The sequence below is a fragment of the Puccinia triticina genome, chromosome 3A (assembly GCF_026914185.1).
Source record: "Puccinia triticina chromosome 3A, complete sequence".
Classification (NCBI taxonomy): Eukaryota; Fungi; Basidiomycota; class Pucciniomycetes; order Pucciniales; family Pucciniaceae; genus Puccinia; species Puccinia triticina.
Genome location: NC_070560.1, coordinates 7,374,112 through 7,401,110, shown reverse-complemented (window position 1 = coordinate 7,401,110; position 26,999 = coordinate 7,374,112). Strand labels below are relative to the sequence as shown.

The following is a 26,999-nucleotide window of genomic DNA, read 5'->3' as shown; positions in this document are numbered from 1 at the left end:
AAGATAACAAACATTTGCATGCTGAGGCTAGAGTTACCATGTGTATTGATAAGGCTGGTGCATGAAAGGACATGCACCTATAATAGACCAGACCCACCATGCATTGTAACCCTATTGATGAACCTACCATTTACGGCCTCGCCAGCGCTCGCCGTGCAGGCGGCTCTCGACGAATAGACAGGCATGGAACCTGTGTCTGCGCGTCCGCTGGCTGCTCCGCCGTCGGGCAACAAGTTCGGTATGAAACGGCTGATAAGTTGATCAGAACCGAAATCCCTCCTTGCAAGGCTTGATCAAGGAGGGAATTTCTCAAGTTCCTCCACCGAGTCCCTTCACTACATCTTATCTCAGCCAAGCAGTTACTTCAGCCATCCTTTGGCATCGAGCTTAACTGGCGGGGCGTCTCCTCGGAGACGCTTTGCGCCACGCCGGGACTGGGCAGGGACTTGTTAGGTTCAATTGGGCATGCTCCCTCGGCTCCCCACCGCCGCTGCGCGCGTGTGATCTCGCAAAGCGAGCCGACAGTCCTCGGCAGGAGGCCTCCCTCCCTTCCCTGACAACGCCCATCACCACATAATCAGGCCAGGTGTGGAATCGTCTCAACCAGTCACCAGTGTGATAGCAAAGGGGAAGCATGCAACACCTTCATTAATAGCTTCTTTGGCATTGAGGCCGAGCTCGGCAAGAAATTGGGTGCCATGGAAGTGGAGCAGTCCAAATATATAACTCGATCGCCGAATAATATGCTTGCCATGACGAGAAAAGTAACCCCCTGTAACAAATTAATACTGACCAACTGAATCCATTCTGTCATTAGTTGCCAATCCCCATCGACATTTAATTATGGACTGTTCGGTGCCTATGTGCCATGATCTCATTCCAATGAAATCATAAACCAGCTCAATAGATTGCTCAAGTCGTATGGAAACATTAAATCTTCTGCCTTTGAAGAGCTCCTTACAGGGGTCTCGATGGGCTGGTTGGAACACTACATAACCAGACACGACTGGCCGCAGATTGATTTGCCCCGACCTGCAATTTTCCTGTAAGCCAAACTGGATAACAATCTCTCCTAATATCTTGAAGACCCTTATTTGTCTACTTTATCCACATTTTTGTTATTCTTCTAAGCGGTTGGCTGGTCCATCTAAATTGGGGCAAATTCATTGAGTTGCATCATTCACCCATCCATTGTTGGATACTTTCTTCACACCTAATAAAACTCCCACGATGATGTTTGCCCAAGTTTTTGTGCTGTTATATTTATCAAACAGCTGGCATTTCACTCAAGCGTCTCATATTCCATTCCAAGTGACGAGGTAATAAAAACTTCCTGTAATAATATATCATCATATCATTGGTCACCTCATTTATTTCATTGATGCAGGTTGGTTGCTCGTCGGTTTGGTAAAGAAAACTTGAATCTTCCACAAATCGAAGGTTGCCCTGGAGAAATCTGTGGAGTTTTTTGTAAGTCAATCTAGACTGATAGCATCCCTCTCCAGCTAAGTTTTATGTCTTTGACATCATATTTTCGGCTTTTCAGTGGGCAGGACCCCGGGAGTATTGTTAGCAGGAGCAGACCCATGCGCTGCTCAGGACCTTGCTGACGAGATGATTACTACCGCCAAGGTGACACTGACACATCAATGTCTTTACCGTTATGGACTCCTGTCGGGTCTGAGCCGTGGCAGTCGGTTGAGGGGATGGTGCTGAGTGCTGCCCTCGTCGGTGGTCCTGCGAAAATATCAGGAATAGTCGAACAGAAGTGATAGCGGTTGGGGGGGGGGATTTGTTTGAGAGGGAACGAGGGGATGGAATACCCTCGGCGGTTTGGTTGGATGGAAAAACTCAGAAAAGAAACTCAGAGGGAAGCCGGCGCGGTCGTCGGAAACTCGGATAGTGCTCAAAAGAAATAAACTCAGGAAGCTCGGGTACTCAAAACTCAAAAAAAAAGATACGGAGATGGATCGACACGATCCGGGATCAATAAACTCTCAAAACTGTGATGATATCTTTCTGGGGGGAAGAGAGTACCATGCCGACCCCTCCTCTAAGTTCGGCTGAACTTAGATTCAGAGTCGGTGACAGTCCATGCGACAGGCTGCGCGACAGGCCCTCGTGCCCGCCGCGCGCGCGCTACAACCCGGGAAGAGAGAAACAGAGGCCGCAACACAGAAGGAAACACCACCACACAACAAAACAAAGAAGACAGACACAACAAACAAACAAAAACTAAAAACCAAAACCAACCCGACTCCTGCACTCCCATCCAACGCGCGCAAAAGAGAAACAGCAAAGAAAAGAAAAAGAACAAGAAAGAAACCGGAACAGAAAACATTTCAAACATTGTAAATAGTGAGAGGAAAAAAAAAAAGAAAGGGGAGGGGCGAGGCTTGATGAAACCGGATATCTGAATTATTTCTTGTCTGATGCGGGCCTCCACCGAGTTGTCCACCACATCCACCCACCATTTGCAGACTGTCCCTAGTCTGCTCCTGGCGCCGCGTCCACCTAAGAAAGGAAAAACCAGAAGGGCAGGAACAAAAAAGAGGGTCCTTGGGGCTCACATGTGTGGCAAATTGTGATGTTTTTTGACAAAAGGCGGTAGAAGTACCCGAGGTGCACACTTATGGTAGGACTTACTTCTGCTCTCTCAAGCCTCCACGGGACCGATATTCCTTGACTTGATCCGCTGCGAAGCGCCGCTTGAGCTCGGTGCCGTCCAATTCAGCCAGAACATAGGATCCACCGTCGACTTGCTTCACCACACGATAGGGCCCGTTCCACCTATTAGCGAACAACTGGCCCCATTGAGTCTCCAGTGAGCGGTTATAGGCCATTACCATCTCGCCCGGCACGAGCGCGTCGCGAAGCCGGTCAGAGCGCTTATCCGTCCAGTATCTGACCGAGTCATTTCGCGCCTCCATCATCCTACGATAGGCGATGCCGCGAGTCTCTTCACTACGCTCGAGCTGACGTGATCTAGCCGCCAGGAGGTCCGCCGTCGTGCGCACCGATTCCCAATCGACGCCGAGGTACGACTCCATTTCCAAGTCAATTGGCAAGACTGCCCGCTGCCCAAAGACTAACTCGTACGGAGAATACCCAGTCGTCCGCTTGGTTGAAATCCTATCCGCAAAAAGAACCAGTGGGAGAAACTTGCGGCAATTCTTGCCACTTTCGCCTGCTAATTTCACCAGCGCCGCCTTCAACGAGGCGTGTCCACGCTCCACCATGCCCTGACCCTCAGGGTAATAAGGGGTTGACACACGATGCTGCCCGGGTAACGTGCGCAGCATCTCCGCTAGCGCACCTCCAAACTCTGAGCCGCCGTCCGTTGAATAAGCGTGGGCGGGTCCATATCGCATAGTCCAATGCTCCTGCAGAAAGGAAGCCACCGCCTCGGATGTGAGATTGTTGATGATCTTGGCCTCGACCCAGCCAGAGAAATCGTCTCTAGCCACTATGAGATATTTCGCTCCACCCGCTTTCAGGTGGACCGCGTCCATAGAGACGCGCCCAAAAACTGTGGACTCCCCGGTTGGGTACCGCAACTCCTGGGGCCGACGCAAATCGCGCCGCTGACACGCGTCGCAACTCTGACACCAACGCGTGACTGCCTGCTTCAAAGATGGCCACCAGAACCGCTCCAACACCCGCCTATACGTCTCCGCCACGCCACGATGCCCAAGGTCCTCGTGAAGCTGTTGGAGAATCGAGTCCTGCTTGCCTGGGATGGTGACAACAATACGAGATAAAGGGGTTCCGCGCTTCATGAGCCTACCCTCGTGCAGGAAGAACTCAACCGATTTCCGCCTTAAAGCGCGAAAGTCCTTCGCGTCCAAATCTTTCGGCCTCTCCAGCGTCGCCAAATACCTCTCTAATTCGCGCCAGTAGCCTTCTTGGTAGCCTGTGTACTCCTCTGAATGAGCCGAAAAGGTGCACACAGGTTGAATATGAGAAGCCTCTTCATCAAAATCGGAGGGCGGGTCGGATTCGTCGTCGCCTTGAGGGCGCCGCGACAAACCATCGGGCATGGTGAACGTCTTGCCGGCGCGATGCACAATGTCAAAAGAAAACAACTGGATGAACGCCACCCAGCGCGTCATGGGCGCGTTGGGCAAACTCGGGGCATTGATCATTTGAATCAAAGACTGCGCATCCACCTGCAGCTCGAAATGCTGTCCCCACAGGACTGTCTGGAGTTTCTTCAGAATCCGCGCAACCCCACATAACTCGAGTTTCGCCTGAGAGTATCGAGTTTCGACTTCAGAGAAAAGGAGAGATTCATAGAGAGCAGGCCGGTCGAGCCCATTGGCATCTGTCTGAGTAAGAACCGCCCCCGCCGCGTGAAAACTAGAATCAACAGCAAGCTTGATTTTACCCGCCTCTGGCCCGTAGTCCACCTTCACCAGGACAATATCCTGCCCTACGATGCGCTTGAGCTCCTGGAACGCCTCTTCGCAAGCATCGGTCCATTCCCACTCGGCATCCTTCCGCGTCAGTCGCCGGAGGGGCAAGCAGATCCGAGACAAGTCCGGGATAAAGATCCGAACGTAGACCACGACACCCAAGAAACCTTGCACCGCTGTCGCATTGATGGGAGTCGGCCAACACGTGATCTTATTGACTTTGGTAGCCGCCATCTTCCGGCCCTCCTTGCAGACTACATGGCCGACAATCTCGAGCGCAGGAACGCAGGCCGCGAGCTTGGAAGCAGAAACTGTCAAACCCGACTCTTCGATCCTGAACAGAATACGCTCCAAAGTTTCGGCGTATTCCCATATGAACCTACGGATACCGGGGTGCCAGGATACGCGCTCGTTGTTGTAATCAGACGTCGGGCCCTTGATTCCCCCGTCGTCAATGAAAATACCGGCGTGATCTGGAATCTCGGCCTGAAGGATCCACAGCATCTGTGCCTGGTAAACGGCAACAGAGTTTGTGGCTCCTTGCGGCAACCGCGTGAGCTGGAATCGTCCCAAAGGCGTGTCAAAAGTGGTGAGGGGGCGTGAAATGGGGTCCAGAGCGCGCTCATCGTAGCCGCCCATGATATCGCCGAGCCCGTAACACGCGCACCCCGAAAAAGACTCCACGAACTCTTCCGTAGCCGGCGGGACTCCCGCATCGCGTACAGTGACCTTGTTGAGAGGTTGTAAGTCATGAACCACCCGAAGCTTGCCGTTGCCTTTGAGGACACAGAAGACGGGGCTTGAATACGATGACGTCGACTGCTCATACAATCCGGTCCTTATACGTTCCTGAATGAGCCGAGTGTATTCCTCAAGCTTGGCCGCAGGTATTGGGATCTTCTTCTTCTGCCATGGTTCGTGCTCGACCACTGGGATGATATATGGGAGCCCATAGGACTCCTTCAGTAGGCCTCGCTCTTCCTCATTGAAAGCAATCGACAGGTTCCGCTCGGCCAGGACGTTTTTGATCAAGTTCAGCTCGTCCGGGTAGAGCCAACCCTCTGGTCCGAAATTCACTACCGCCAATCGCTCTGCTGTGACTCGTCCTTTGGGTATGAAGGGTCCCGCCAAGGCGCGAGAGAGGCCACGGTATGGATCTCGAGAGAGAGGGGGTCGTCTAAGCGGTGGGTTCAGCCCTTGCGGCATTGCTTGATTGACCGGCTTGACCTTCTTGGCGACCGGCTTGTATTTTGCCGCAAACGCCAAGAACCCACCGGCCTTCCACGCATCCAGAAGTTTCAACTGTGCCCGAAATCCGAGTCCACTCTCCAACAACAGGCTCGTCCGATGCTCCGCGCGGTCCTCGAATGCCGCCTTGTCTGTCAAGGAGAAGCCAAATGGTGGTTCTTTGCTCACGTATGTGGCACACGGCAGGGTTTTCGACAAGATGGGAGCATCACGCCTCGGAGGTGCATATTGGTGGGAACTTACTTTTACCCCAAATGCCCTCCACGATGGCCCAAAGAATACCATTCCCCCTTCGCCGCGTACTTGATGGGAACATAGTTTAAGCTTGTTGCGGAGCACCACACCAAACGCCATGTCCTCCACAATAGGTAGTTTAACCTCTTCCCGGAGGCCTTTCGATTCGGACTCCCTACAGGGTAATGGAAGTTTATACTCATTGCGGAGTGACACTAGTTTAGGCTCATTGCGGAGTGGCACGAGTTTACCCTCATCGTGGAGCTCGGGAAGTTTATTCTCGATACGGAGACGAGGATTTGTCGCTGGAAGTTGCTGAGATCTGACGATAGAGACAGGCGAAGGTCGAAGGCTCACGAGAGTGGCGCGCGGTAGGGTTTTTACAACGGTAGTAGATACCCTGGAGGTGCATAAACTGGGAGGACTTACTTTTAGTCCCAGTTGCCTCCACGGAATTTCAGTTTCCTCCTCCACTGCACCTCTTCTGTTGTACACTTGAGATCAATAGCCGAATTGAAATTGAATTGAAATCTTGTTTTTTGCGGTTTTGATTATCTTGAAATGTTTTTTGGGTTTTGCATTTGAATAGTTTGACGAAGGGAAACGAAGAAACACGGGCCGGTGATACTCGGAGAGATAAGTTGATCCAGCGACAAGAGTTCGAGCATCTATATTAAAACTGCCGCTTGCCGGACCAACTCGATTCATAAAAAAGGACGATCTTCAGTAGGATCCTCTTGGAGCCGTGCCGCATGAGTCAACACGGCCTTGCGGCCGTGGCCTGGAAAGTCCCGCTCCCAACGTCCGGAGCCGGTCGAGCACAGAGCCACTTTGATATTCCGACCGTTTGCATCAGGGATAATGATTTTCTCTCCTGACTGTGGATTGAAAGAAAGAGTAGCGGCAACGTCCATCAGGAACGGGCGTCCGAGAATCAAAGGGCCGTCGTTCCGCGTAATCCAGAAATGGCATGTCCGGTCGAAAGTCTTGCCCACTCGAATAGGTACGTCCTCAGCCACTCCGATCAACTCGCACGCCTGGTTATTGATTCCATAAACGGCAGATTGAAAGTTTACCCTTGGGCTCAGATTGAACTTATTAGCCATCGTGTCGGAAATGAGATTAAGTTGAGATCCAGAGTCGATGAGCGGGGCCGCTGGCGTCTCATCGTCGCCAACAAGACAAGACAGATAACCCAACGGGCAAGAATACAGGTTAGGATCTCCTGCCAACTCTCGCACCTCGTCGCCTTCCGCCAACGTCCCAGAATTGACCTTGAGTTCTTCGGATCCGACCTCCACACGTCTGCGGGACACCCATTTCTTCACGCCTTCCGCCACCGCCGGCGAGATCGCCAACAGTTCCGAGACGGTAAGCTGGGGAACAGGCAACTCGAAAATCTTCTTGAGAGCCCCGTCCACCGCGTTCGGGTGCTCTCGGGCTACATCCCTTTCAAAACAAACTCTCGGCCCGGCAGGCTTCGCAGGCCCAGACGGACTATCTGGACGCGGGCCAGATGCCTCCTGAGGTACGCCTGTGCCAGGTCCTCTCTCGAAGAGCTCCGGCTCCTCCTCCATGGGCTGAGTCTCTTGATTATCCTTCGGGACGGAGGCGCGCCGAATCGGTCTCTTCGCGGCACTGCTGGGGACAGAAGGAGCCTTGTAGAGCTTCGGGTCCTCGTGACGTTTCCTTCCGGCCGGATCCGCTTCGTACACTCCAGAGAAAGACGACGAAGAAACAGCGGGCGGATACCAGGGCTGTAGAGAACCGCACCCCACCTTAAAGTCAGGCTGAGGCTCCGCTGTTGCTTGATTAGTCCTTGCCGGTTGGAAGGAAGCCACTACATGGCGAATCGGTCGAGTCGAGTCCCAGGGAATTAACGCTCCATTCGGAAGGAAGAAGTTTGTGCCCTTCTGTTCGACCAGGTGGTCGTCCTTATCCTTCTGCAGCTCAAAACATCTAGCGGTCCCGTGGCCTTCACGGTGACAGTAGAAACAGACCATCGGCGGGCGACCTCCCTGATTCTGAGACGACTTTCCGGGGGCCGCGGCGAGTTTCTGGTCTATCTTCTGCTCAAAAGCCTCGAACAGTCTGGACAACTCGTCCATGCTGGGAACTGCGGTCGAAGAAGGAACTGCATCTTTGGGGCGACGATCAACACCCATTTTCTGCATAATCGCGTTGCCGTCTTGAAAAGGGGAAGCCGGCACTGGTTGCGCAGATTTGGATTCTTCGAAGGTGAGCGCCGTTTGCTCTCTCATGACCTCATCGGCCGCGTCCTTGAGCACCTTGAAAGCGGGAAGTTTGAAACGGTTATCGAGTGTAGTAACCATGGTCTTCTCCCTAATTTCATCCTGGACCATCGAAGAGAATGATTGATAATAGGAGTTGCGGATCTCCTCAATCGAGTCGATATGCGCCTTTGACAACAGATACGATTGAATGGGCTCCCAAGATTGACGGAACACCTGGTAGTCCGCTGCCGAGGCTACACCGCCTTTCGCTGACCATTTCTGCACCAAAGCACTGAGATCCCGCGTCGTGAACCGGGCAGTATCCACTTGGCCCCAGTAAGCTATCATGGCCGCCTTCAGCTTCGGCCAGTCGGGGGGGGTGAATCCTTCCAAAGTCTCGAGAACATCCAAAAGGTCATCGTTGGCTAGAAACAGGCGAATTTGCTTTGCCATGTCGAGTTCCGTTGCCTCATCCAAGCTGGCTACCATCTCATACGTCTCAATGAACCTTTCGACTTTGGTTCCATCGAAGCATAGCCTTTTGTTGGGCGCTTTGATCTTGACCATTTTGACGACTCCTAAGATGAAAAAAACGCAAACAGACGGCAGAGGGCGGCTCACAGCGTGGCGGGTGATGTTTTCGACGTGTATAGAAGGCCCTGGAGGTGCACAATGGAGGGGACTTACTTATAGCTCTCCTGTGCCCCGCGGCTGAAAACCTAAAGATGAACAATAGATAAGAGAAAAAAAAAAAAAAAAAAAGAAAACCGAGAATCCAGTCAAAGACCACTAGTCCGTCTCGAAATCCTGAGACGAGACTGTAAATCTTGAGGTCGCTGGTTCGATCCCGGCTCGGGGGACCAAATATGGACTCCTGTCGGGTCTGAGCCGTGGCAGTCGGTTGAGGGGATGGTGCTGAGTGCTGCCCTCGTCGGTGGTCCTGCGAAAATATCAGGAATAGTCGAACAGAAGTGATAGCGGTTGGGGGGGGGGGATTTGTTTGAGAGGGAACGAGGGGATGGAATACCCTCGGCGGTTTGGTTGGATGGAAAAACTCAGAAAAGAAACTCAGAGGGAAGCCGGCGCGGTCGTCGGAAACTCGGATAGTGCTCAAAAGAAATAAACTCAGGAAGCTCGGGTACTCAAAACTCAAAAAAAAAGATACGGAGATGGATCGACACGATCCGGGATCAATAAACTCTCAAAACTGTGATGATATCTTTCTGGGGGGAAGAGAGTACCATGCCGACCCCTCCTCTAAGTTCGGCTGAACTTAGATTCAGAGTCGGTGACAGTCCATGCGACAGGCTGCGCGACAGGCCCTCGTGCCCGCCGCGCGCGCGCTACAACCCGGGAAGAGAGAAACAGAGGCCGCAACACAGAAGGAAACACCACCACACAACAAAACAAAGAAGACAGACACAACAAACAAACAAAAACTAAAAACCAAAACCAACCCGACTCCTGCACTCCCATCCAACGCGCGCAAAAGAGAAACAGCAAAGAAAAGAAAAAGAACAAGAAAGAAACCGGAACAGAAAACATTTCAAACATTGTAAATAGTGAGAGGAAAAAAAAAAAGAAAGGGGAGGGGCGAGGCTTGATGAAACCGGATATCTGAATTATTTCTTGTCTGATGCGGGCCTCCACCGAGTTGTCCACCACACCGTGTAACACTTTTTGCTAAGCTAGTTAACTGATGTCATCTGTATGATAATTTGAAGACAAACCCAAGAATAAAAGGAGGCGCACGCGAGAAGCTCATTCAAACAGCCATCACAGTGGCTGGCGTAAGTGAGATTTTTGATCAAGCAATTTTCTTAATTCCGTAACTAAATAAAACCTTTGGGTTTGAGCTGAATTTTAAAACAGGCCGAACATAATGTTCCCCCAGATTCCCAGAACAAGGGACGTGCACGAAAAGCTCTTCATTGTTTGAAAGAACCCAAGAACCCTGAACTGCAAGGTATCATTATCAAGCAAGATCCGGCCGCCACAGGAGATGAATTCTTTGATCCAAAAACCAAAAAAACTGTCAAGCTCGGCGAAGATGAGCGCACTAAGCCACGGGGAAGTGGAAATGGCAAGGGCAGTGAGAATGGAAACAAAGGTGGTCAGGATAAGAAAGATGATGAGAACGGAGCTGATAAACAGGGTCAAACTAAAGATAAAGTTGACGAACAAGATAAACAAGATAAACAAGATAAACAAGATAAACAAGATAAACAAGATAAACAAGATAAACAAGATAAACAAGATAAACAAGATAAACAAGATAAACAAGATAAACAAGAAGTAGAAAACCAAGTTCAACAACTTGACAATGACAACAATACAAAAGAAGATAAGAAGGAAGAGAAAAAAGAAGACAAGGAAGAGAAAAAAGAAGACAAGGAAGATAAGAAGCAGGAGAAGAAAGATGAAAAAAAGAAAAAGAAAAACAACACCAAAACTCAAAAAAATGAGGGAAATGATAAGCAGGATGAAGCTGGAAAAAATAAAGATGGAAACTGATAAAATTATGGCCTTACTTCTAGTAAATAGAGTCTTAAATATCAGAAACAGCCAAGAAAATGGAATCAAGAAACTGCTGTTAGCAACAAAATTCCATCATTTTCTCTGACTCTGCCTCTAATTCTACCTTGTTCTCTCTCTCCACATCATAGAACTCTTCTTCATAAATCAGGTTGGCTTGAAACCACATATATCAAAGTCTCTTGAATGGTCCATTTTTCAAGTTCAGTGCACCTTTTTTTTGTAAGACTCAAGATTGGTTGAGAAACCCTTTTTCTGAATGGTGAAGGGGACAATGTAGATTCAAACTCTGTCCTTCTGGCCATCAGCTAACAAGAACAACTAAGTTAGCCCTGGTAAGTATTATTCAAGTGATAGGACTTTCTGTTCCAGCAGAAGTTGTTTGACAACAGGTATGTGAGATTTGAGAGTGATTTCAGTGATTATTTGGAAATGTAAGGTGTTATGAGGCTTTATAAGAGATTTTGTGATGTATGGTGGTACGGGTAAGCAGGAGTTTGGTATGTAAATAAATGGTGAGTATTGATCTGAGGGAAAGGCAAATGGGGGAGATAAAGATGGACATTGGGACCTGGGTACCCAGGGCAGGTGCAGGTACCGGGTCCTTTTTTCCCAATCCAGACACCTGTACCCGTGCCTGTACCCATTAGGCAGGTACCGGCAGTGCTTGGGAAGTGTACCCGCGGGGACCCCCTCCTGTCAGGAGAGGAACATAATCAACCCACTTGATGGCCAGTACTGGGCATTGAGAGAGTGCTGACTCTCATGCAGATCAGCACCGGCCCTTGGGAGAGTCAATTGAATCTCTTGATTGCGGAGTTACAACTCTCCTTTTGGCTAGTTCTGGCCATCAAGGGAGTTACAAATCTCCTGTTGGCTAGTTCTGGCCATCAAAGGAGTTCCGAATCTCCTGTTGGCCAGTTCTGGCCCTCAGGAGAGTGTAAGAGCTCTCTCAATGGACAGTATCAGCAATCAAGAGTGCTCATACACTCTCCCAAGGGCCCAAACTGGCTGAAAAGAGGCTGAGGCCCCCAAGGTACATTCTACCCAAGCCCCCATCCACAAGCATATTGGGGCTGGAGGCGGGTTCTTGGTTATGTACCTGCTGGCTGCAAAAATTCAGGTACCCGCACCTGTGCTTGAAATTTCCTGGCAGGTACGTGGCGTCTGTGGCTGGTGTGGTGGGTACCTGCTGTTGAAGCTCTGAATTGAGGTCAAGGTTGAGAGGAAGGGAGAAAGGGAGAAAGGGACTGAGGAACAAAAAACTCAGGCCCTGTTTGGACGCCTGGTGTGATATTATAAATGGTGTAATAGAATACATAACACCCAAAATGAATTTCAGGTGTCATAAAACTAATTATGCTGCCAGCAAATTTATCATTTGTCTGTTTGGCGCATCCACTCCAGAACACTTCTGGAGTCCACTTATCACAGGTCTGTTTGGCAAAGCATAATGCACAGACCGGTCAACCAGTCGCCGAAGAGAACACAACAACCTCTGGAGGCCGGTTGAGAGGACTTCACCTCTTGTTGATTGGTCAACCAGTCATCGAAGAGGACTTTACACCTCTCGATAACCGGACCAGTCATTGAGAGGGACTCAACACCCTCTTGATGACTGGTTAACCGGTCATTGAGAGGGACTCAACACCCTCTTGATGACTGGTTGACCGGTCATCAAGAGGGAATCTACACCTCTTGATGACTGGTCCGGTAATCAATAGGGACTCTACACCCTCTCGATGACTGGTTGATTGGTCAACCGGTCATCGAAGTGGACTTTACACCTCTCGATAACCGGACCAGTCATTGAGAGGGATCTACACCCTCTCGATGACTGGTTGACCGGTCATCAAGAGGGACCCAACACCCTCTCGATGGCTGGTTGACCGGTCATCGAGAGGGACTCTACACCTCTTGATGACTGGCCGTCCGGTCATCAAGAGGGAATCTACACCTCTCGATAACTGGTCCGGTCATCGAGAGGGGAAAGTCCTCTTCAATGCCCGGTCAACCGGTCATCGAGAGGTGAAGTCCTCTTCGATGCCCGGTCAACAAGTCATCGAGAGGTTGAACCACCTCTCAATGACTGGTTGACCGGACATCGAGAGGTGTAGAGTCCCTCTCAATGACCGGACCAGTCATCAAGACGTGTGTAGAGTCCCTCTTGATGACCGGACCAGTCATCGAGAGGGACTCTAGATCTTGATGACTGGACCAGTCATCGAGAGGTGTAGAGTCCCTCTTGATGACTGGTCTGGTCATCGAGAGGTGAGGTCCTCTTCGATGACCGGTTGACCGGCCATTGAGAGGGTGTAGAGTCCCTCTCAATGACCGGTCAACCAGTCATTGAGTGGGTGCAGAGTCCCTCTCAAGGACTGGTCCGGTCATCAAGAGTTGAAGTCCTCTTCGATGTCATCCGGAGGTGAATAGGTTGTATCCTCTGGATGGCCTGTCCAATTGGCCATCCAGAGTGTGATGTGTCTTCTTTGATGACCGGTCTACCGGTCATCAAGAGGTGTTGTGTCCTCTTCGATGAGCGGTTGACCGGTCATTGATAGGTTGTGTAGTACGGGCCATGGCCACATATCACCCGGAAATAGAGGTCAGGACCTCTATTTCCGAAATGGCTGGGGATATAAATGGCCTGCAATATGGGGTGATGAATTTTACAATAGGGGGTTTCAAAGTTGGCAAGATGCGACTTGCATGCGCTTTTGCAAGTCGGGGTTCAAGTTCATTCTTGAACACCAATTTGCAAAAGTGCATGCAAGCCACACTGTACTACACCCCCTAAGCCTTCTTTAATGTTTTTTTGAAATTTGGTGTTCAATAAAAGCCTTGAACACCAACTTGCAAAAGTGCATGCAAGTTGTGCATGGCCAACTTTGAATCCCCCTAATATTATTGGCCGCACCAAACATGAATAAAGCAGGTGCTATACCCCGAGCACCCCGGTTATAAGTCGCGCGACTTATAACGGAATTTGGGACGTCCAAGATACTCTGAGTGAGACAACAAAAGGGGCCAAGGGAGCCCTCAAAGAGGGAAAAAAGCTGCTAGCTTGCGTGGCAGAAAGGCGCACACGCTACAAGAGATTGTATCCAGTAGAGACCTCAGGGAAATGCACACAGAAGCAGATGAGTTTTATTTCTTGTCTAAGCTGGGGATCTTTAAGCTATTACAATATAGGGGCTGGATTGTGGGACAAAAGGTGAAAATTGTACATCCATCTGGAGGGAGCAAGGGATTGACCGGGAAAGAAAAAGTGTGACAGGGAAGGAAAGAGGAGGAAAGAGAGACCGGTGTGGTGTTCTGTGCCTGTTGCAATGCCAAAAGGACATATGAAAAGGTATTATGATAGTACAGTTACATACAGGTGGAACCCATTACAAGAGGAGGAGATAATCTTACACAACAGTTACAACATTTACATACATACACTCTTTGGTAGCCACAGTGGATTGGACGGAAGAATACACACCATAGATACGAGGACAAGGGAGGAGGACCAGAGAGAGGCTTTGACCCCCAAATCCTGGAAAGGAGGAGTATTCTATTTGGGTGCAGAGTGCATGGAAGGTGGCTTGGTTACATGGCAACACATTCTGAAGGATATGGAAGGTGGCTTGGGTACATAGCAACACATGACATCAGGCAGTGCAATATATGCAGGCAGATAAGGTGTAGAAATAGTGTCACTGCAGCATAATTCCCTCATTGTTTGTGTGGCTGTGCAGTACAGGTGTACATATGCTGTGCAACTGAGATCCCCTGCAGCTAAATTCCCTCAAACACATTCCCCTGGAGCTAAAATACCTCACTCTTCAATATAAAAGGAGCTCTTCTCCCCCCCCCCATAATTTCTCTTTTTCCCCATCAGCCTACAGAGGTTTGGTCACAGTAGTAGTTTAGTAGTAGTAGTTAGCAGTAGTAGTATTGAGTAGCATAGAGTTGGTCAGTCAGTAGAGTGTTAGTGCAGTAGTAGAACCAACAATCAACAACAACCAACCAACCAACCAACCAACAACCAACCAACAACCAACCAACCAACAACCAACCAACCAACCAACCAACAACCCATTCTCCTTATTAGCATATTAGTAGTAGTAGTAGTAGTAGTAGTAGTAGAAGTAGTAGTACAAATTATAACATCAACAACAGTAGAGGAACTTCACCATAACAAACCACGTTATCCTTAGCTATAACCAGTCTAAAAACACATTGAATTAGATATTTAGGTCTGATAGAGATTACTATATAAAAGTAAGAGCTATCTTGGAATCTACCACATTTTCTTAAATACTAGAGGCCAAGGCGGCTTCGCTGCTGCAATCTCTCTGTCATAGGCTGGCCTCCGCAGCATATTTTAGAATGTTTTAGTTTACCCATAATGCACTAAGTAATTGTCAATTTATTCCCACCATCATCCTGATTGAATGTTCAAAATTTCAACAACTCAAGATAAGCAGGCCAATAATATGGAAATTGAGAATAAACAATCACACATGATGATGAATGGGAATTAATCAGGAGGGAATTGCAATGTATATCAATGGCCTCTCCATGTCAATGATTCCCTCAACAAGGGATGAAAAGAGGCTTGTACTTTAGATTTTCAGTGGCAAAGCCATCAGCTTGAGACTTGGCCCCAAAGATTCTCAATGGAGAAGTTTTGATTCATATATGTACATGCTGTATGGGTGGGCAAACCAGATCTAACACAACAATCAGATTATCTACACGTCATCACGCAGCTTCACCAGCCAAAAAAAATTATTTTGAAAATGGGAGGAAGGCTGAGAGAAGATATATCAGGAGGGTCAGGATTATAATTTAATGAGAAGCAGATGTGAAAACATTGATTCCCCAGAAAACTTGCCAAGCCCGGCCCGAACCTTTCGAGGACGAGGATGTCCGCTGGGCCCATGTCTCTCTCTCCCTTGACCCCCCTGATCCAGCTCAAGAGGGACGATATCATTTACGATTTCTTTGGCTTCAAGGATCCGTCTCCGGTAAGTTCCTTGATTCCCCAACAAGCAAGCGGTTCTGCATCTAGTGATGGACCAGGCTGTCAAGCTTCTTAGATATTGAAGATGTATGATTTGTACTTATTTCAATAAAATATTACAAGTTTGATTGCCAATACAATGATAATGATGATGGTACTGATGCTGATGGTCATGAAGGTGCATTCAGACTCCACATAAGACTAAAAGTACACAACATGCTTACCCACAAAAAAATGGGGGTGGAGGGGAAGATGAGAGACAAAGAGGAGGAGGATGAATTCTAGAAGTTGAGGATGGAGAGGCAGTCGATGAAGCTGAGGATGCCGAAGGGGGGCACGGCCCGGTCGGACTCGTGGGAGTTGATCGCGCCGATGATAGTGTGGTCGACGATCGCGATCAGGACCAAGGTGCACAAGTTACCTACGGACTGAAGAGGGGTAGAGGAGCTTCAGTTTAAGTGGGTCTGCGGACCTTAGTCTTTCTAGTCTAGGAAACCAAGTGGGTGTTTTTGGCGGTGGTGGTGGGGAGAGCAGGGAAGGGTAGACTCAACTGCTAAGACTGGGCCCCAAAGGCCTATCAGGATCATGAAGCCAGCATTGCTACAGAAATACAGAGGCAAAGACACGGTCAATGAGCTCTGGAACATATCTTCGAAGAGGGGGGAGGCTCTTACAAGAGTACGCCCACAAAGATGATGCCCAAGATCATCCAAGCGATTGCTGGGTCCTTGACGACTTCAAAGCGCTCAATGCCCGACCAGTTGAGCAGGGGGCTGGGGATCCAGAGCAGACAGAGTGACGCGAGGCCGAGCATGGTCTTCATGAGGTTTGCGTCGAGCAGGCTGTGTCCTGGCCGTAGAGGCTGGGCGGCGCCGTGCCGTGCGTCCCGTCCGGTTCCAATCTGCCCTTCGGTCGCCCCTGCTCCTCCTCCTCTTCCCCCCTTCTGATCCAAGCGGGGTCAGGTAGGAGTCCGACCAGGCGATCGTGCGCTTGTACCAGATCTCGTAGAGGGCGTATCCAATACTGCCGAGGAGGGCGAGAGAGATGCCGAGGATGCGGAGCTCGGCACGCGCTTTCTGGCCCTCGTTGTGTCCGGCGTCGGGGGGGATGGTCGGAGGCGAGGTGGTATTGGTTGATAGCGATTTTGCAATAGTAAAGGGCGAGTTCCTTGTTGAGGGCGCAGGCAAAAGACAAAGACACTGGCGCCGGTGCCAATGCCGACACTGATACTGATAGTGCTGATGCAAGGCTGAGGATGGAGGGTAGCTTGATGCTCTGACAACAGTTGCTGATGAGATTCAATGCAATTTTTTTTTTGGTTGGACAGAATGTATGTGAGCCAAGTTGTGGTTGTCATCACGGTCAATATTACAAAGAAATACGCATAAGACCAACCTAATATCAAACAAGGGTCTTGTTGACAACGCCTAGCCAGTGAGAGCAGTGCCCCGCAGGTCAAGAGGCATTGGAGGGGCATGGCGGTGGCATAGTTGTCATGGCTTGATGAATGCAGCAGTTGAGTTTGCTGCTGGAGTCAGGTAGGGCAGTGGCGGATCGTCTATAAGATGGGCCTCGGCTTGCTTGCTTGTTTACCTCAGGGCGTCCTCTGCCGCTGTACTTCCAGCGTGCGGTTTGTCCTCACCCCCTCCGCTGTTGCACTTGCGCAGTTTGAGGGGCTCTACTCGGTGGCCCCCCTTTGCATAATGCCTTCAATGCGGCGCGCTGGGAGTCATCCTCTCACCATTTTTTAACCCTGCTAGACAGGGATGGATGGTGGGCCACGGTGCATCAGCTTGCTGATGTTAGGTGGCTGGGTGCAGATTATTGCTCTGTTTTTGGTTATTGTAATATTGTTGTTTTTGTAGAAGGAAAACCCTTCATCTTTTTTTCCTGGAGGTTGTAAAGGGGAAACCCTTGTTTTTTTTGTGATTTTTGAAGATTTGTAGGGGAAACCCTTGAAGTTTTGTTTTGTGATTCAGAGGCTTTAATAAACTTGGATTGATTACAAGACTCTTGGTTATTTTCATAGTACTATCAGAGGGGCAGGTCTTTCAAACCACCCGTAGATTTTAATAGCCTTTCAACCTATCATACAATTTATTTCCCCTTCAAAAGGAACTTTGATTACCCATCCATCCCTGGAGTCCTACACCGGCAACACTGGGATTTCAACACCTGCCAAACAGGTACCAGGTACCCGCAGTGGGTACCCAATTGCTATCTTTAGGGGGGGGGGGGGGGGGGGAGAGGGAGCTCCTTATAAATACATATTTGAGGGATTTGAGCTACAAGGGGCTCCTGGTTGAGGTATTTTTGCTTGCCTGAACAGGAGGTTGAGATTCAGTCTAGACAGGAGTATGTGTCATTTTGGCTGGTGGCAACGGTGCAACAAATACTATACATGTATTTGTATATTTCATGTATTGTATTGTTTTGTATAGCATATACATTGTATTTGTATTGTATTTTTTATCCAATACAATACAATTTATTTTTTGCATAATGTATTGCCCTCCCCAAATGTAATATTTTGTGGATTGGCATGGTCAATGCATTTTTTTTTTTGAAATGTATTGTATTGTATTGGGTTCCCAATGCAATACAAATGGGGCATGCTGAATGCACCCCAAGTTTTTACTTCATGGACACCAAAAAGGTGAACAGCTGATGTGTACCCCAAACCACTTGGGGTGTACACTTACACACCCCATGGAAGTTGGGGTGAGCCACAGGGTACCCCAAAACAAGTGAAATCTATGGTGTACATGGCCATGACACCCCATCATAATGGGGTGCAAACCCCCTGCACTCCAATCTGATACCCTGTGATAGGGGTGAGCCCCTTCACACCCCAGATGTACATACATATCCGGCACCCAGCCCAACTTTTCACACCGGTTGGCACCAAGAGGACCGGTTTTGGCTCCTCAAAGACCCACACAAACCGGTCGGCTGGTCTGTGCATTACCCTCAACCACCGGTGTGCCGGTAATCAAGGAGAATAACCCCCCTTGATGCCCGGGCGCACATACCGGTCAGCAAGGGGAGTTGCTACTCCCATTGATCCCCGGCACAGACTGGTCATTGAAAGCAGTACCACCTCCTCTTGGTGACTGGCATAAACTGGTTATTGAGAGGAGGTGGACTCCCTCAATCCCCGGGACAGACCGCTAATTGAGGGGAGTAGCAACTCCCCTTGATGACTAGCACCAACCAATCATCAAGGGGAGTAGCAACTTGCCTCAATGACTGCTACTCCTCTCAATGACCAACACCAATTGATCATCAAGGGGAATTTCAGATCATTGAGGGGAGTTGAAACTCCCCTTGATGTCTGGTCTCTGTCAGTCATTGAAGGGAGTGGCAACTCCCCTTCATGATCCGTCTGGGTTGGTTATCAAGAGGAGTTGCTACTCTCCTCAATGATTAATTGGCGTTTGTCATTGAGGGGAGTTGCTACCACCCTTGATGACTGGTTTGAAGGGAGTTGCTACTCCCCTCAATGACCGGTCTGGGTTGGTCATTGAGAGGAGTTGCTACTCCCCTCAATGACCAGTACCCGGTATGTTCCGGTCACCAAGGAGAGGTTGGAGTAGCAACTCCCCAACAATTGGTCTGCGCCGGGCATTGATTGGAGTCCACCTTCCCTCAATGACCGCCTCCGGAAGTGTGTTTGGGGTGCGCCCCTCATGTACACCATCTCTTTTGGGGTAAATTGGATTGCACCCCAATATCTTAAGCTCTTCTGGAGTTTTGATGCAAGCACCCCAATGTTTTTGGGGTGGCCAGGTGGGTACCCGGCCTTGAAGATTGGGGTGTAATTAAGAATGCCCCAATTTTGTTGGTGTAGCCAGCACTATGAAAAAACATTGAGAAACTGGTGTCAGTTGACATGTCAGATCCGGGCTGATACAATGCCACATACCTGAGTTTGTCCAGCTTTATTCCTGGTTGATTCCATGTATTTTTATGGATTAGCTCAGGCTAAGCAGTATGTTCAGACTCTGCTTAACCACACCAGCCACCACACTAACTTTGTGCACAGTTTGTTTTGAGCTGCTCAGCTGGCACAGCAGAATACATACAAGCACCCTTTCAAGCGGATCCCTCCCTCCGCCAGACAAGGCCACATACACCCACCCATGTGGACCAGGAGGAATAGGGATTCCTCCTGGTCAACAACATAACACGACCGGGAGGAATCCCTCCTGCCCCTGGTCAACAACGCAACACAACAGTTGACCGGGCGGAATACCTCCCGGTCAACAGCTATATGCAACTGTCTTGCCTGGGAGGACTCCCTCCCGGTTGACAACATAACACAACAGTTGACCGGGCAGAATCCCTCCAACAGTCGCCCGGGAGCGGGAGGGATCCCTCCTGGACAACTGGTGTATGAATCAGTTGGCCAGGAGGGATCCCTCCCGGGCGACTGTTGTGTGGGGCCGTCGCTCGGGAGGGATTCCTCCCGGACAACTGGTGTATGAAGCACTGCCAGTATATTTGGCTGGGTTGAATTCATCCCAGCTTAACTGGAATGCACTCAACCAATTTAAACTTGGTTGATCTCAACCAATTTAATATAAACCCAAGGGGGGTATCTTGGATTTATATTCCATCAGTTGAGATCACCCAAGTTTAAATTGGTTGAGTGCATTCCAGTTTAACTGGGATAACCTCAACCCAGCCAATTATGCTGGCAGTGAAGCAGTCGGCCAGGAGGGATCCCTCCCAGGCGACTGTTGTATGGGGCCGTCGTTCGGAAGGGATCCCTCCCGCCTCCCGGACGACAGATACATACAAGAGTCGCCCGGGAGGGATCCCTCCTGGCCGACTGCTTTGTACAACAGCTGTCCGGAAGGGATCCCTCCCGGACAACGGCCCCATACAACAGTTGCCCGGGAGGGATCCCTCCCGGACGACTGCTTCATACACCAGCTGTCTGGGAGGAATCCCCCCCGGACGACAGATACACACCAGAGTCGCCCGGGAGGGATCCCTCCTGGCCGACTGCTTTGTCAAACAGTGATTCAAGAGGGATCCCTCCCGGGAGACTCTTGCATGTATCTGTTGACCGGGAGGGATCCCTCCCGGGCAACTGCTGTATGGGGCCGTTGCTCAGGAGGGATCCCTCCCGGGCGGCTGGTGTATGAAGCAGTCGGCCAGGAGGGATCTCTCCTGGGCGACTCTTGTATGTATCTGTTGTCCGGGAGGGATCCTCCCGGACAACTGGTGTATGAAGCAGTAGTCCGGGAGGGATCCCTCCCGGGCGACTGTTGTATGGGGCCGTCGTCCGGGAGGGATCCCTTCCGGACAGCTGTTGTACAAAGCAGTCGGCCAGGAGGGATCCCTCCCGGGCGACTCTTGTATGTATCTGTCGTCCGGGAGGGATTCCTCCCGGACAACTGGTGTATGAAGCAGTCGTCCGGGAGAGATCCCTCCCGGGCGACTGCTCTATGGACGTTGTATGTATCTGTTGTCTGGGAGGGATTCCTCCCGGACAACTGGGGTATGAAGCAGTTGTCCAGGAGGGATCCCTCCCGGGTGTATGTCAAGCTTAAGGCCTTGTGTGTTTGCTGGAGGGATGCCTCCCAGTTGACAAGGGCACTGGTAATGTATGTACTTAGGTGCCACTGCTGTGCCAGCTGAACATCTCCAAAGTTAGTGTGGCTAAGCAGAGTCTCAACATACTGCTTAGCCTGAAACGTTGAGTAAATTCCAAATATTCCAGGGTGCACCACCCTGGGATTCATTTTGTATGAAGCTTGTTCTAAGGGAGACTGAACTCAAGTATGCTGCATGTCAACTGACACCAGTTTCTCCAGTTTTTTTTCATAGTGCAGTAGTTTACCCCTTCTTTTTGGTGTACATGAAGTAAAAACTTGGGGTGCATTTAGCATGCCCCAATACAAATACACCAAGACATTTTGTATTCAAAAATAAATACAATACAGTGTATATGCCTATACAATACACATATTGCATTTGTTGCACCGTTGCTGGTGATAGTGCTGTTTTCATATTGCACATACAAGGGGAAGCCCCCAAATTTGGTGTTCCAGAGGGTGTTAAAGTTATAGGGGTTTGTAAATCACAGGAGGTGAAAGGCAAAAGGGTAATGTGACAGCTCATAGGAAACGGATTAAATTTTTCAAAACTTTGATGTTGCAATTCCTGGGTGACTATCTGCATAACAGGCATTCAGTCAAAGGAAAGAAAATTTGAAATGAAAACTTGGTAAGAAACCAAAATTAGTGCAAACTGGTGAAATAAATTCAAGTTTTTTGAAGAAGAAACAAAATTTGTGCTGGAAAGACAATTGTTGGGGAAATATTGATAAGGGAAATTCATAAACTCTGAACATGAAAAGAAATTGCTTTCAAATGCGCTTTAAAGGCAGTCCAGACTCTTCTGGGTCAGATAAGAAAGGAATGTGAGGGATAGCTACAGAATCATTACCTCTGTTACCTGATATGACTCTTGCGTGAATCACATTTGGACCCAAGTTTTCCACAATCAACCTGGTTCCATTACAAAGTCCCATTGTCCAATCAAGGTTCCTGAGCATTATTATTGGAACTCCACATTTCAGTTGAAGAATATGAGGTGGGGACCTTGAGACGTTCAACCCTTTGATATACTCTTGCAAATATAGGTTTTGGGGATCATCTTGCACAGAATCAAAGCTTGTGTAAGTGCTTCCCTGAGATGGAATGGATTCTAGAATTCTAGAGTTGATTTGTTTTAAATAAATATTCTTGCAGTCTTATGAGATGATTCAAATTTTGCTCCAGAGAACCCCCATGAATGACCATAGAAGTAGGTGGGTTGATTTTGCTGTTTTATTGAGTGATACCTTCACATCTCCAATGGATAAAAGAAAATTCTGAAATGGAGGATCACCTGATGCATACATATTGGCTGGAAGTTAGATGATATTTTGTTGAAAGTATCTCCAGCAGTAAGAGTTGACAATGCTTGCATCAAAAATCTGGGGACATGTTCCCTTCTGCACCACTTGTAAAACCTGATGTAAATAACCTCCAAGTACAATTAACTTGCCACCAAAGGGTTGATCTGAATCCATAAAGTATTGGAGTAATCTGTCTCAGTGTTTACCAATTCAAGGGCATGTCTGTGTGTCATTGGGGCTTCATCCCAAATGATAAGCTTTGATTGCCTCAACAAATCAGCCTTTTGAGAATGTTTTGTGATTGAATAAACTGAATTTTGCAGAAGCTTTTGAGGAATTCCAAAATTCAACTGAGCAGTCCTACCATATTGCATTTTCACAGCTGCAATTCCTGTGGGTTCAGAGAGAATACAAATTAAGATGGTATGGTTGGGAAAATGAGAGCTCACCACCTCCTGCACCTGTGATAGCAACTATTTGGGTTGATCTGAAATTTTCCAGTAAGCAGTTGTATCAGAAGGTCTTTCCAGATCCCCCTGGACCGTCATTAAAGAAGCAAGCAGGTTGTTCTGAATAACATGCATTGATGATCTGATCAAAGGCTGATCTCTGCTGATTATTCAAATGATTTGCATTGTCAATTTGAGATATCCACATGTTGAAGACCATTTTGTAAAAGGATTGGCTTGATCACTTCAATCATCTGATTTGTCATGAGTGCATCATCTTGAAATCCCTGATGGATCTCCAGTCTTTGGTCATGTAATGGTAGGAAGAATTCCATAAACACAGAGGGTATGAAGGTTGAAATGTTGCTATAAGTATGCCAAATAAATTTTGCAAATAAGTTGGCATCATTGTTTCGTTTGCTTCAGCCATTGTGGCTTCCAAATAATGATCATTTTCCAACAGACCCTGGGCCAAAGAAGCTGAACAAAAACTGTTATAAATTTGTCTTCAAAATGTACAAAGATCCTCAAGAGAGGTTGCACCAGTGACATGATTGAGTATTAGCCGTAAATTCCATCTTTCTGAATCAGAAGGATAAACTGCAGAAATTCTACCAATTCAAAAACCCCTCTGCCTTGGCTTCCATTCTTTGCTTGTGGGGTGCCATGTATAGTACTGGATGTCAAAACAAATTATAGAGAGATAAGTTGCAGATAGTTTGCAAGAGAAAATCCTCCAGCATGCTTCTGGAGCTGCTACCCATCAAGAATGTCTGAATCTAGTCACCCCATCAATATCTTCTTCAACATCCAAGGCTGATTTATCAGAATATTTGTACAGGTATTTGACTGCACACTTTTCTACATTGATGTGACAGTGAAATTTGGCAGATAAGTATGAATTGGAGGGCATGACCCAGCAGTTGTCAATGATAAAGTGGTTATTTCCTCTTGAGATTTTCGCTAAATTCTCCTGTAAAACTGGTAAGAATTTTCATTCATTAGAATTTCAGAGGTGTTGATTTTGGGATTGTTGTTGTGGGTGTTGTTGAAATTGCATTTGATTTGGTTTTCTTGCATAATGTTTGGGAAAATGAACGTCTGGATTAGAAAACCCTCTTGAAAATTGTTGTGATGGAATGGGAAAATGAAAATCAGGGTTATAAACCCTTTTTAAAGTGTGTTGTGATGGTATGTATTCTCTAAAGTGGCTGGTCTGATGATTACCAAAGTGGCTGGTCTGTTGATTATCAAAGTGGCGGGTCTGTTGATTACCAAAGTTGTTGTCCAAAATTGATCCTGTCCTGGTAGTTTTGTGTACATGAAGATTATCTAGATCATTATAAATACGGACTTACTTCGCGCACTGCGGAAAACTCTTCGCGCACTGTGGGGGTCGTTGTCTCGACGTCCAGCCCCCAGTGCGCGCTTCTGCCACGGCTCTTTGCGCACTTCATTTTCTGCCAAAAAAACGGCTTGCATTTCTTGAGATGTTTTTTGATGAATCAATAGAATGTCTTTTTATGATCCCCCTAAAAAATAATCAAGTCATTTAGGGGTCTCCTTGAGCCTAGAGAAAATTGACATGAAAAAAATCATATTTTAATGCGGCAGGGACCTGTAATATCGCTTCCTGTGCCCCAATAGCCCCAAAAATTTAACAGTATCATGGCACATGTGCAAATTCATGACCTGATAATTTTCAGAATTTTTCCCAGAGATATAAGGGGTGCGCGGCAGGCTTAGTGGGAAAATTACTGCTAACTGTATAGCTTTTTTGTTACACACCCAAACAGTCCCAAAATTTCAGAAATGTTTTCATTGTGTATATTCTCCGCGCCATAAATTTCTTGGCAATAGTGTGTCTTGATAACATGAGATGTAGTGCGGCGGGCTTAGTTGGAAAATGACTGCCAACTTATCTCATGTTTTAATGACACACTATTGCTAAGAGCTTTATGGCGCGGAGAATATGCAAAATTGAAACATTCCTGAAAATTTTAGACTGTTTCAGCGTGTAACAAAAAATCCATACATGTAGCCGCCATTTTCCTACTAAGCCCGCCGCGCACCCCTTATATCTCATGTTATCATGACACACTATTTCCAAGAAATTTATGGCGCGGAGAATATCCACAATGAAAACATTTCTGAAATTTTGGGACTGTTTAGGTGTGTAACAAAAAAGCTATACAGTTAGCAGTAATTTTCCTACTAAGCCGGCTACGCACCCCTTATATCTCATTTTATAATGACACACTATTGCTAGGACTTTCAGGGAATTAATTTGAAGCATATTTATCTGTGCTCTCAGAATTTTGTACCTTTGTTGTGTGTAACAAAAAAGTTATACATATACGCAAAATAATAAAGGCAATACCTATTTGGGCTAAAGGAAAGCTGGTGAAAATTCTGAAAATTATCAGGTCATGAATTTGCACATGTACCATGATACTGTGAAATTTTTGGGGCTAGGGGCTACTGGGGCACAGGAAGCGGTATTACAGGTCCCTGCCACATTAAAATATGATTTTTTCATGTCAAAACTTTCTAGGCTCAAGGAGACCCCTAAATGACTTGATTATTTTTTAGGGGGATCATAAAAAGTCATTCTATTGATTCATCAAAAAATATCTCAAGAAATGCAAGCCGTTTTTTGGGGGGAATGCACGGTGCGCGAAGAGCCGTGGCAAAAGCGCGCACTGGGGGCGGGACGTCGAGACGACGACCCCCACAGTGCGCAAAGAGTTTCTCGCAGTGCGCGAAGTAAGTCCGTTAATTTATTCCTTGAAAAAGTTGGTTTTGAGGTGATATCTGGAGGAACTGGGGCCGGCAGAGTCTTGAATACATCTTCAGCAGGCATTGGAATTGGAATTGGATTGATTGAAGTATGTGCACTTGCTGGATTGAAATCTGGAGTATTGATATTTGGGTTGCATAGACTGATGGGGTTGTTGTCCTTTTCTTCAGTGTCTGCATCTATGGTCCCTGGCTCTTGAGGTAAAGGTTTGTTAAAGAATTCTTCATGTTGATCCAAGTGAGGTTTGAAAAGGTGCTTGTTGAAAATCTTGCTTTGAATTTTGTGAATAAAATTCAACTGATTTCAGGGGAGCAAAGAAATTGTGGATCTTGCTGAGTTGTTTCTCTAAGGTGGGAATCTTCAATTTTTGACTTATAGTTGTTGTTGAGTTGATGTGGCTGATGATTGAACACCAGGGGAGATATGTTCCCACTCCCCAGGGAGTGCCAGAGCTGAATTTTATGTGAGTTTTGGTCAGATGTGAGCCTGATGTGGATTAGTAACTCATCCCCAAAATAGTAAATTGGATGGAGAAGTTAGTGAAAAGTCAGTCACAATTGATTTGGAAGTCAACACAATGTTGTGTAGAATTCTTTTGTTTTCCATGTACAACTGTAGGAAGAAACCAAAGTCCAACTCATCAATTGCTCCTGTTTACTTACTTTTAAGGATAGCAAAGCAAAATTCCCATTCTCAAAAGTAATTCCTCCAAAAAAATGGGTTTCTTGTAATTCACATTATATGCCCTGATGTACAAAATTAAACTAAAAGTTGACTTGGTATTATTGGGTTTAGATTTTTGGAATGTGGTAATGTTGCAGTCATTGAAATTGAAACCCATTTTCTTGGAAATGCGGGAATTAATTTGAATTTGGCTGATAAAAATGACAAAAAACTGTTTTAATAGGGTGAAAGTCTGAGTTAAGTCAAGGTTGGATTGCGGTGCCAATTCACTTTGGCCATATATCCTGTCCTCCTCACAAAAATGATCTAGTGAATTTTGTATTTTTTTGCTTTTCAAAATTCACATGTGCACATGCGAGTTAACCTTTTTGCACTTTGCTAATAATCACCCTGATTTACGCGCGTACATTGAGGTGGAAATATCACAGGATGGGCCTTTCACAGCCACATGAAAAGTAAAAATTTTGTTTTGAGAC

General features: G+C 47.6%; 1 protein-coding gene across 1 annotated transcript; it reads right to left on the bottom strand.

Moving 5' to 3' along the window:
* Nucleotides 1-15,958: 15,958 nt before the first annotated feature.
* Nucleotides 15,959-16,491, bottom strand: PtA15_3A809 (uncharacterized protein; the record flags this gene model as incomplete). The annotated part of the gene is made up of 3 exons (XM_053167813.1): nt 15,959-16,098; nt 16,174-16,277; nt 16,352-16,491. The coding sequence occupies 3 exons, from the start codon at nt 16,489-16,491 to the stop codon at nt 15,959-15,961; spliced, it is 384 nt and encodes a 127-aa protein (XP_053018993.1).
* Nucleotides 16,492-26,999: the final 10,508 nt, after the last annotated feature.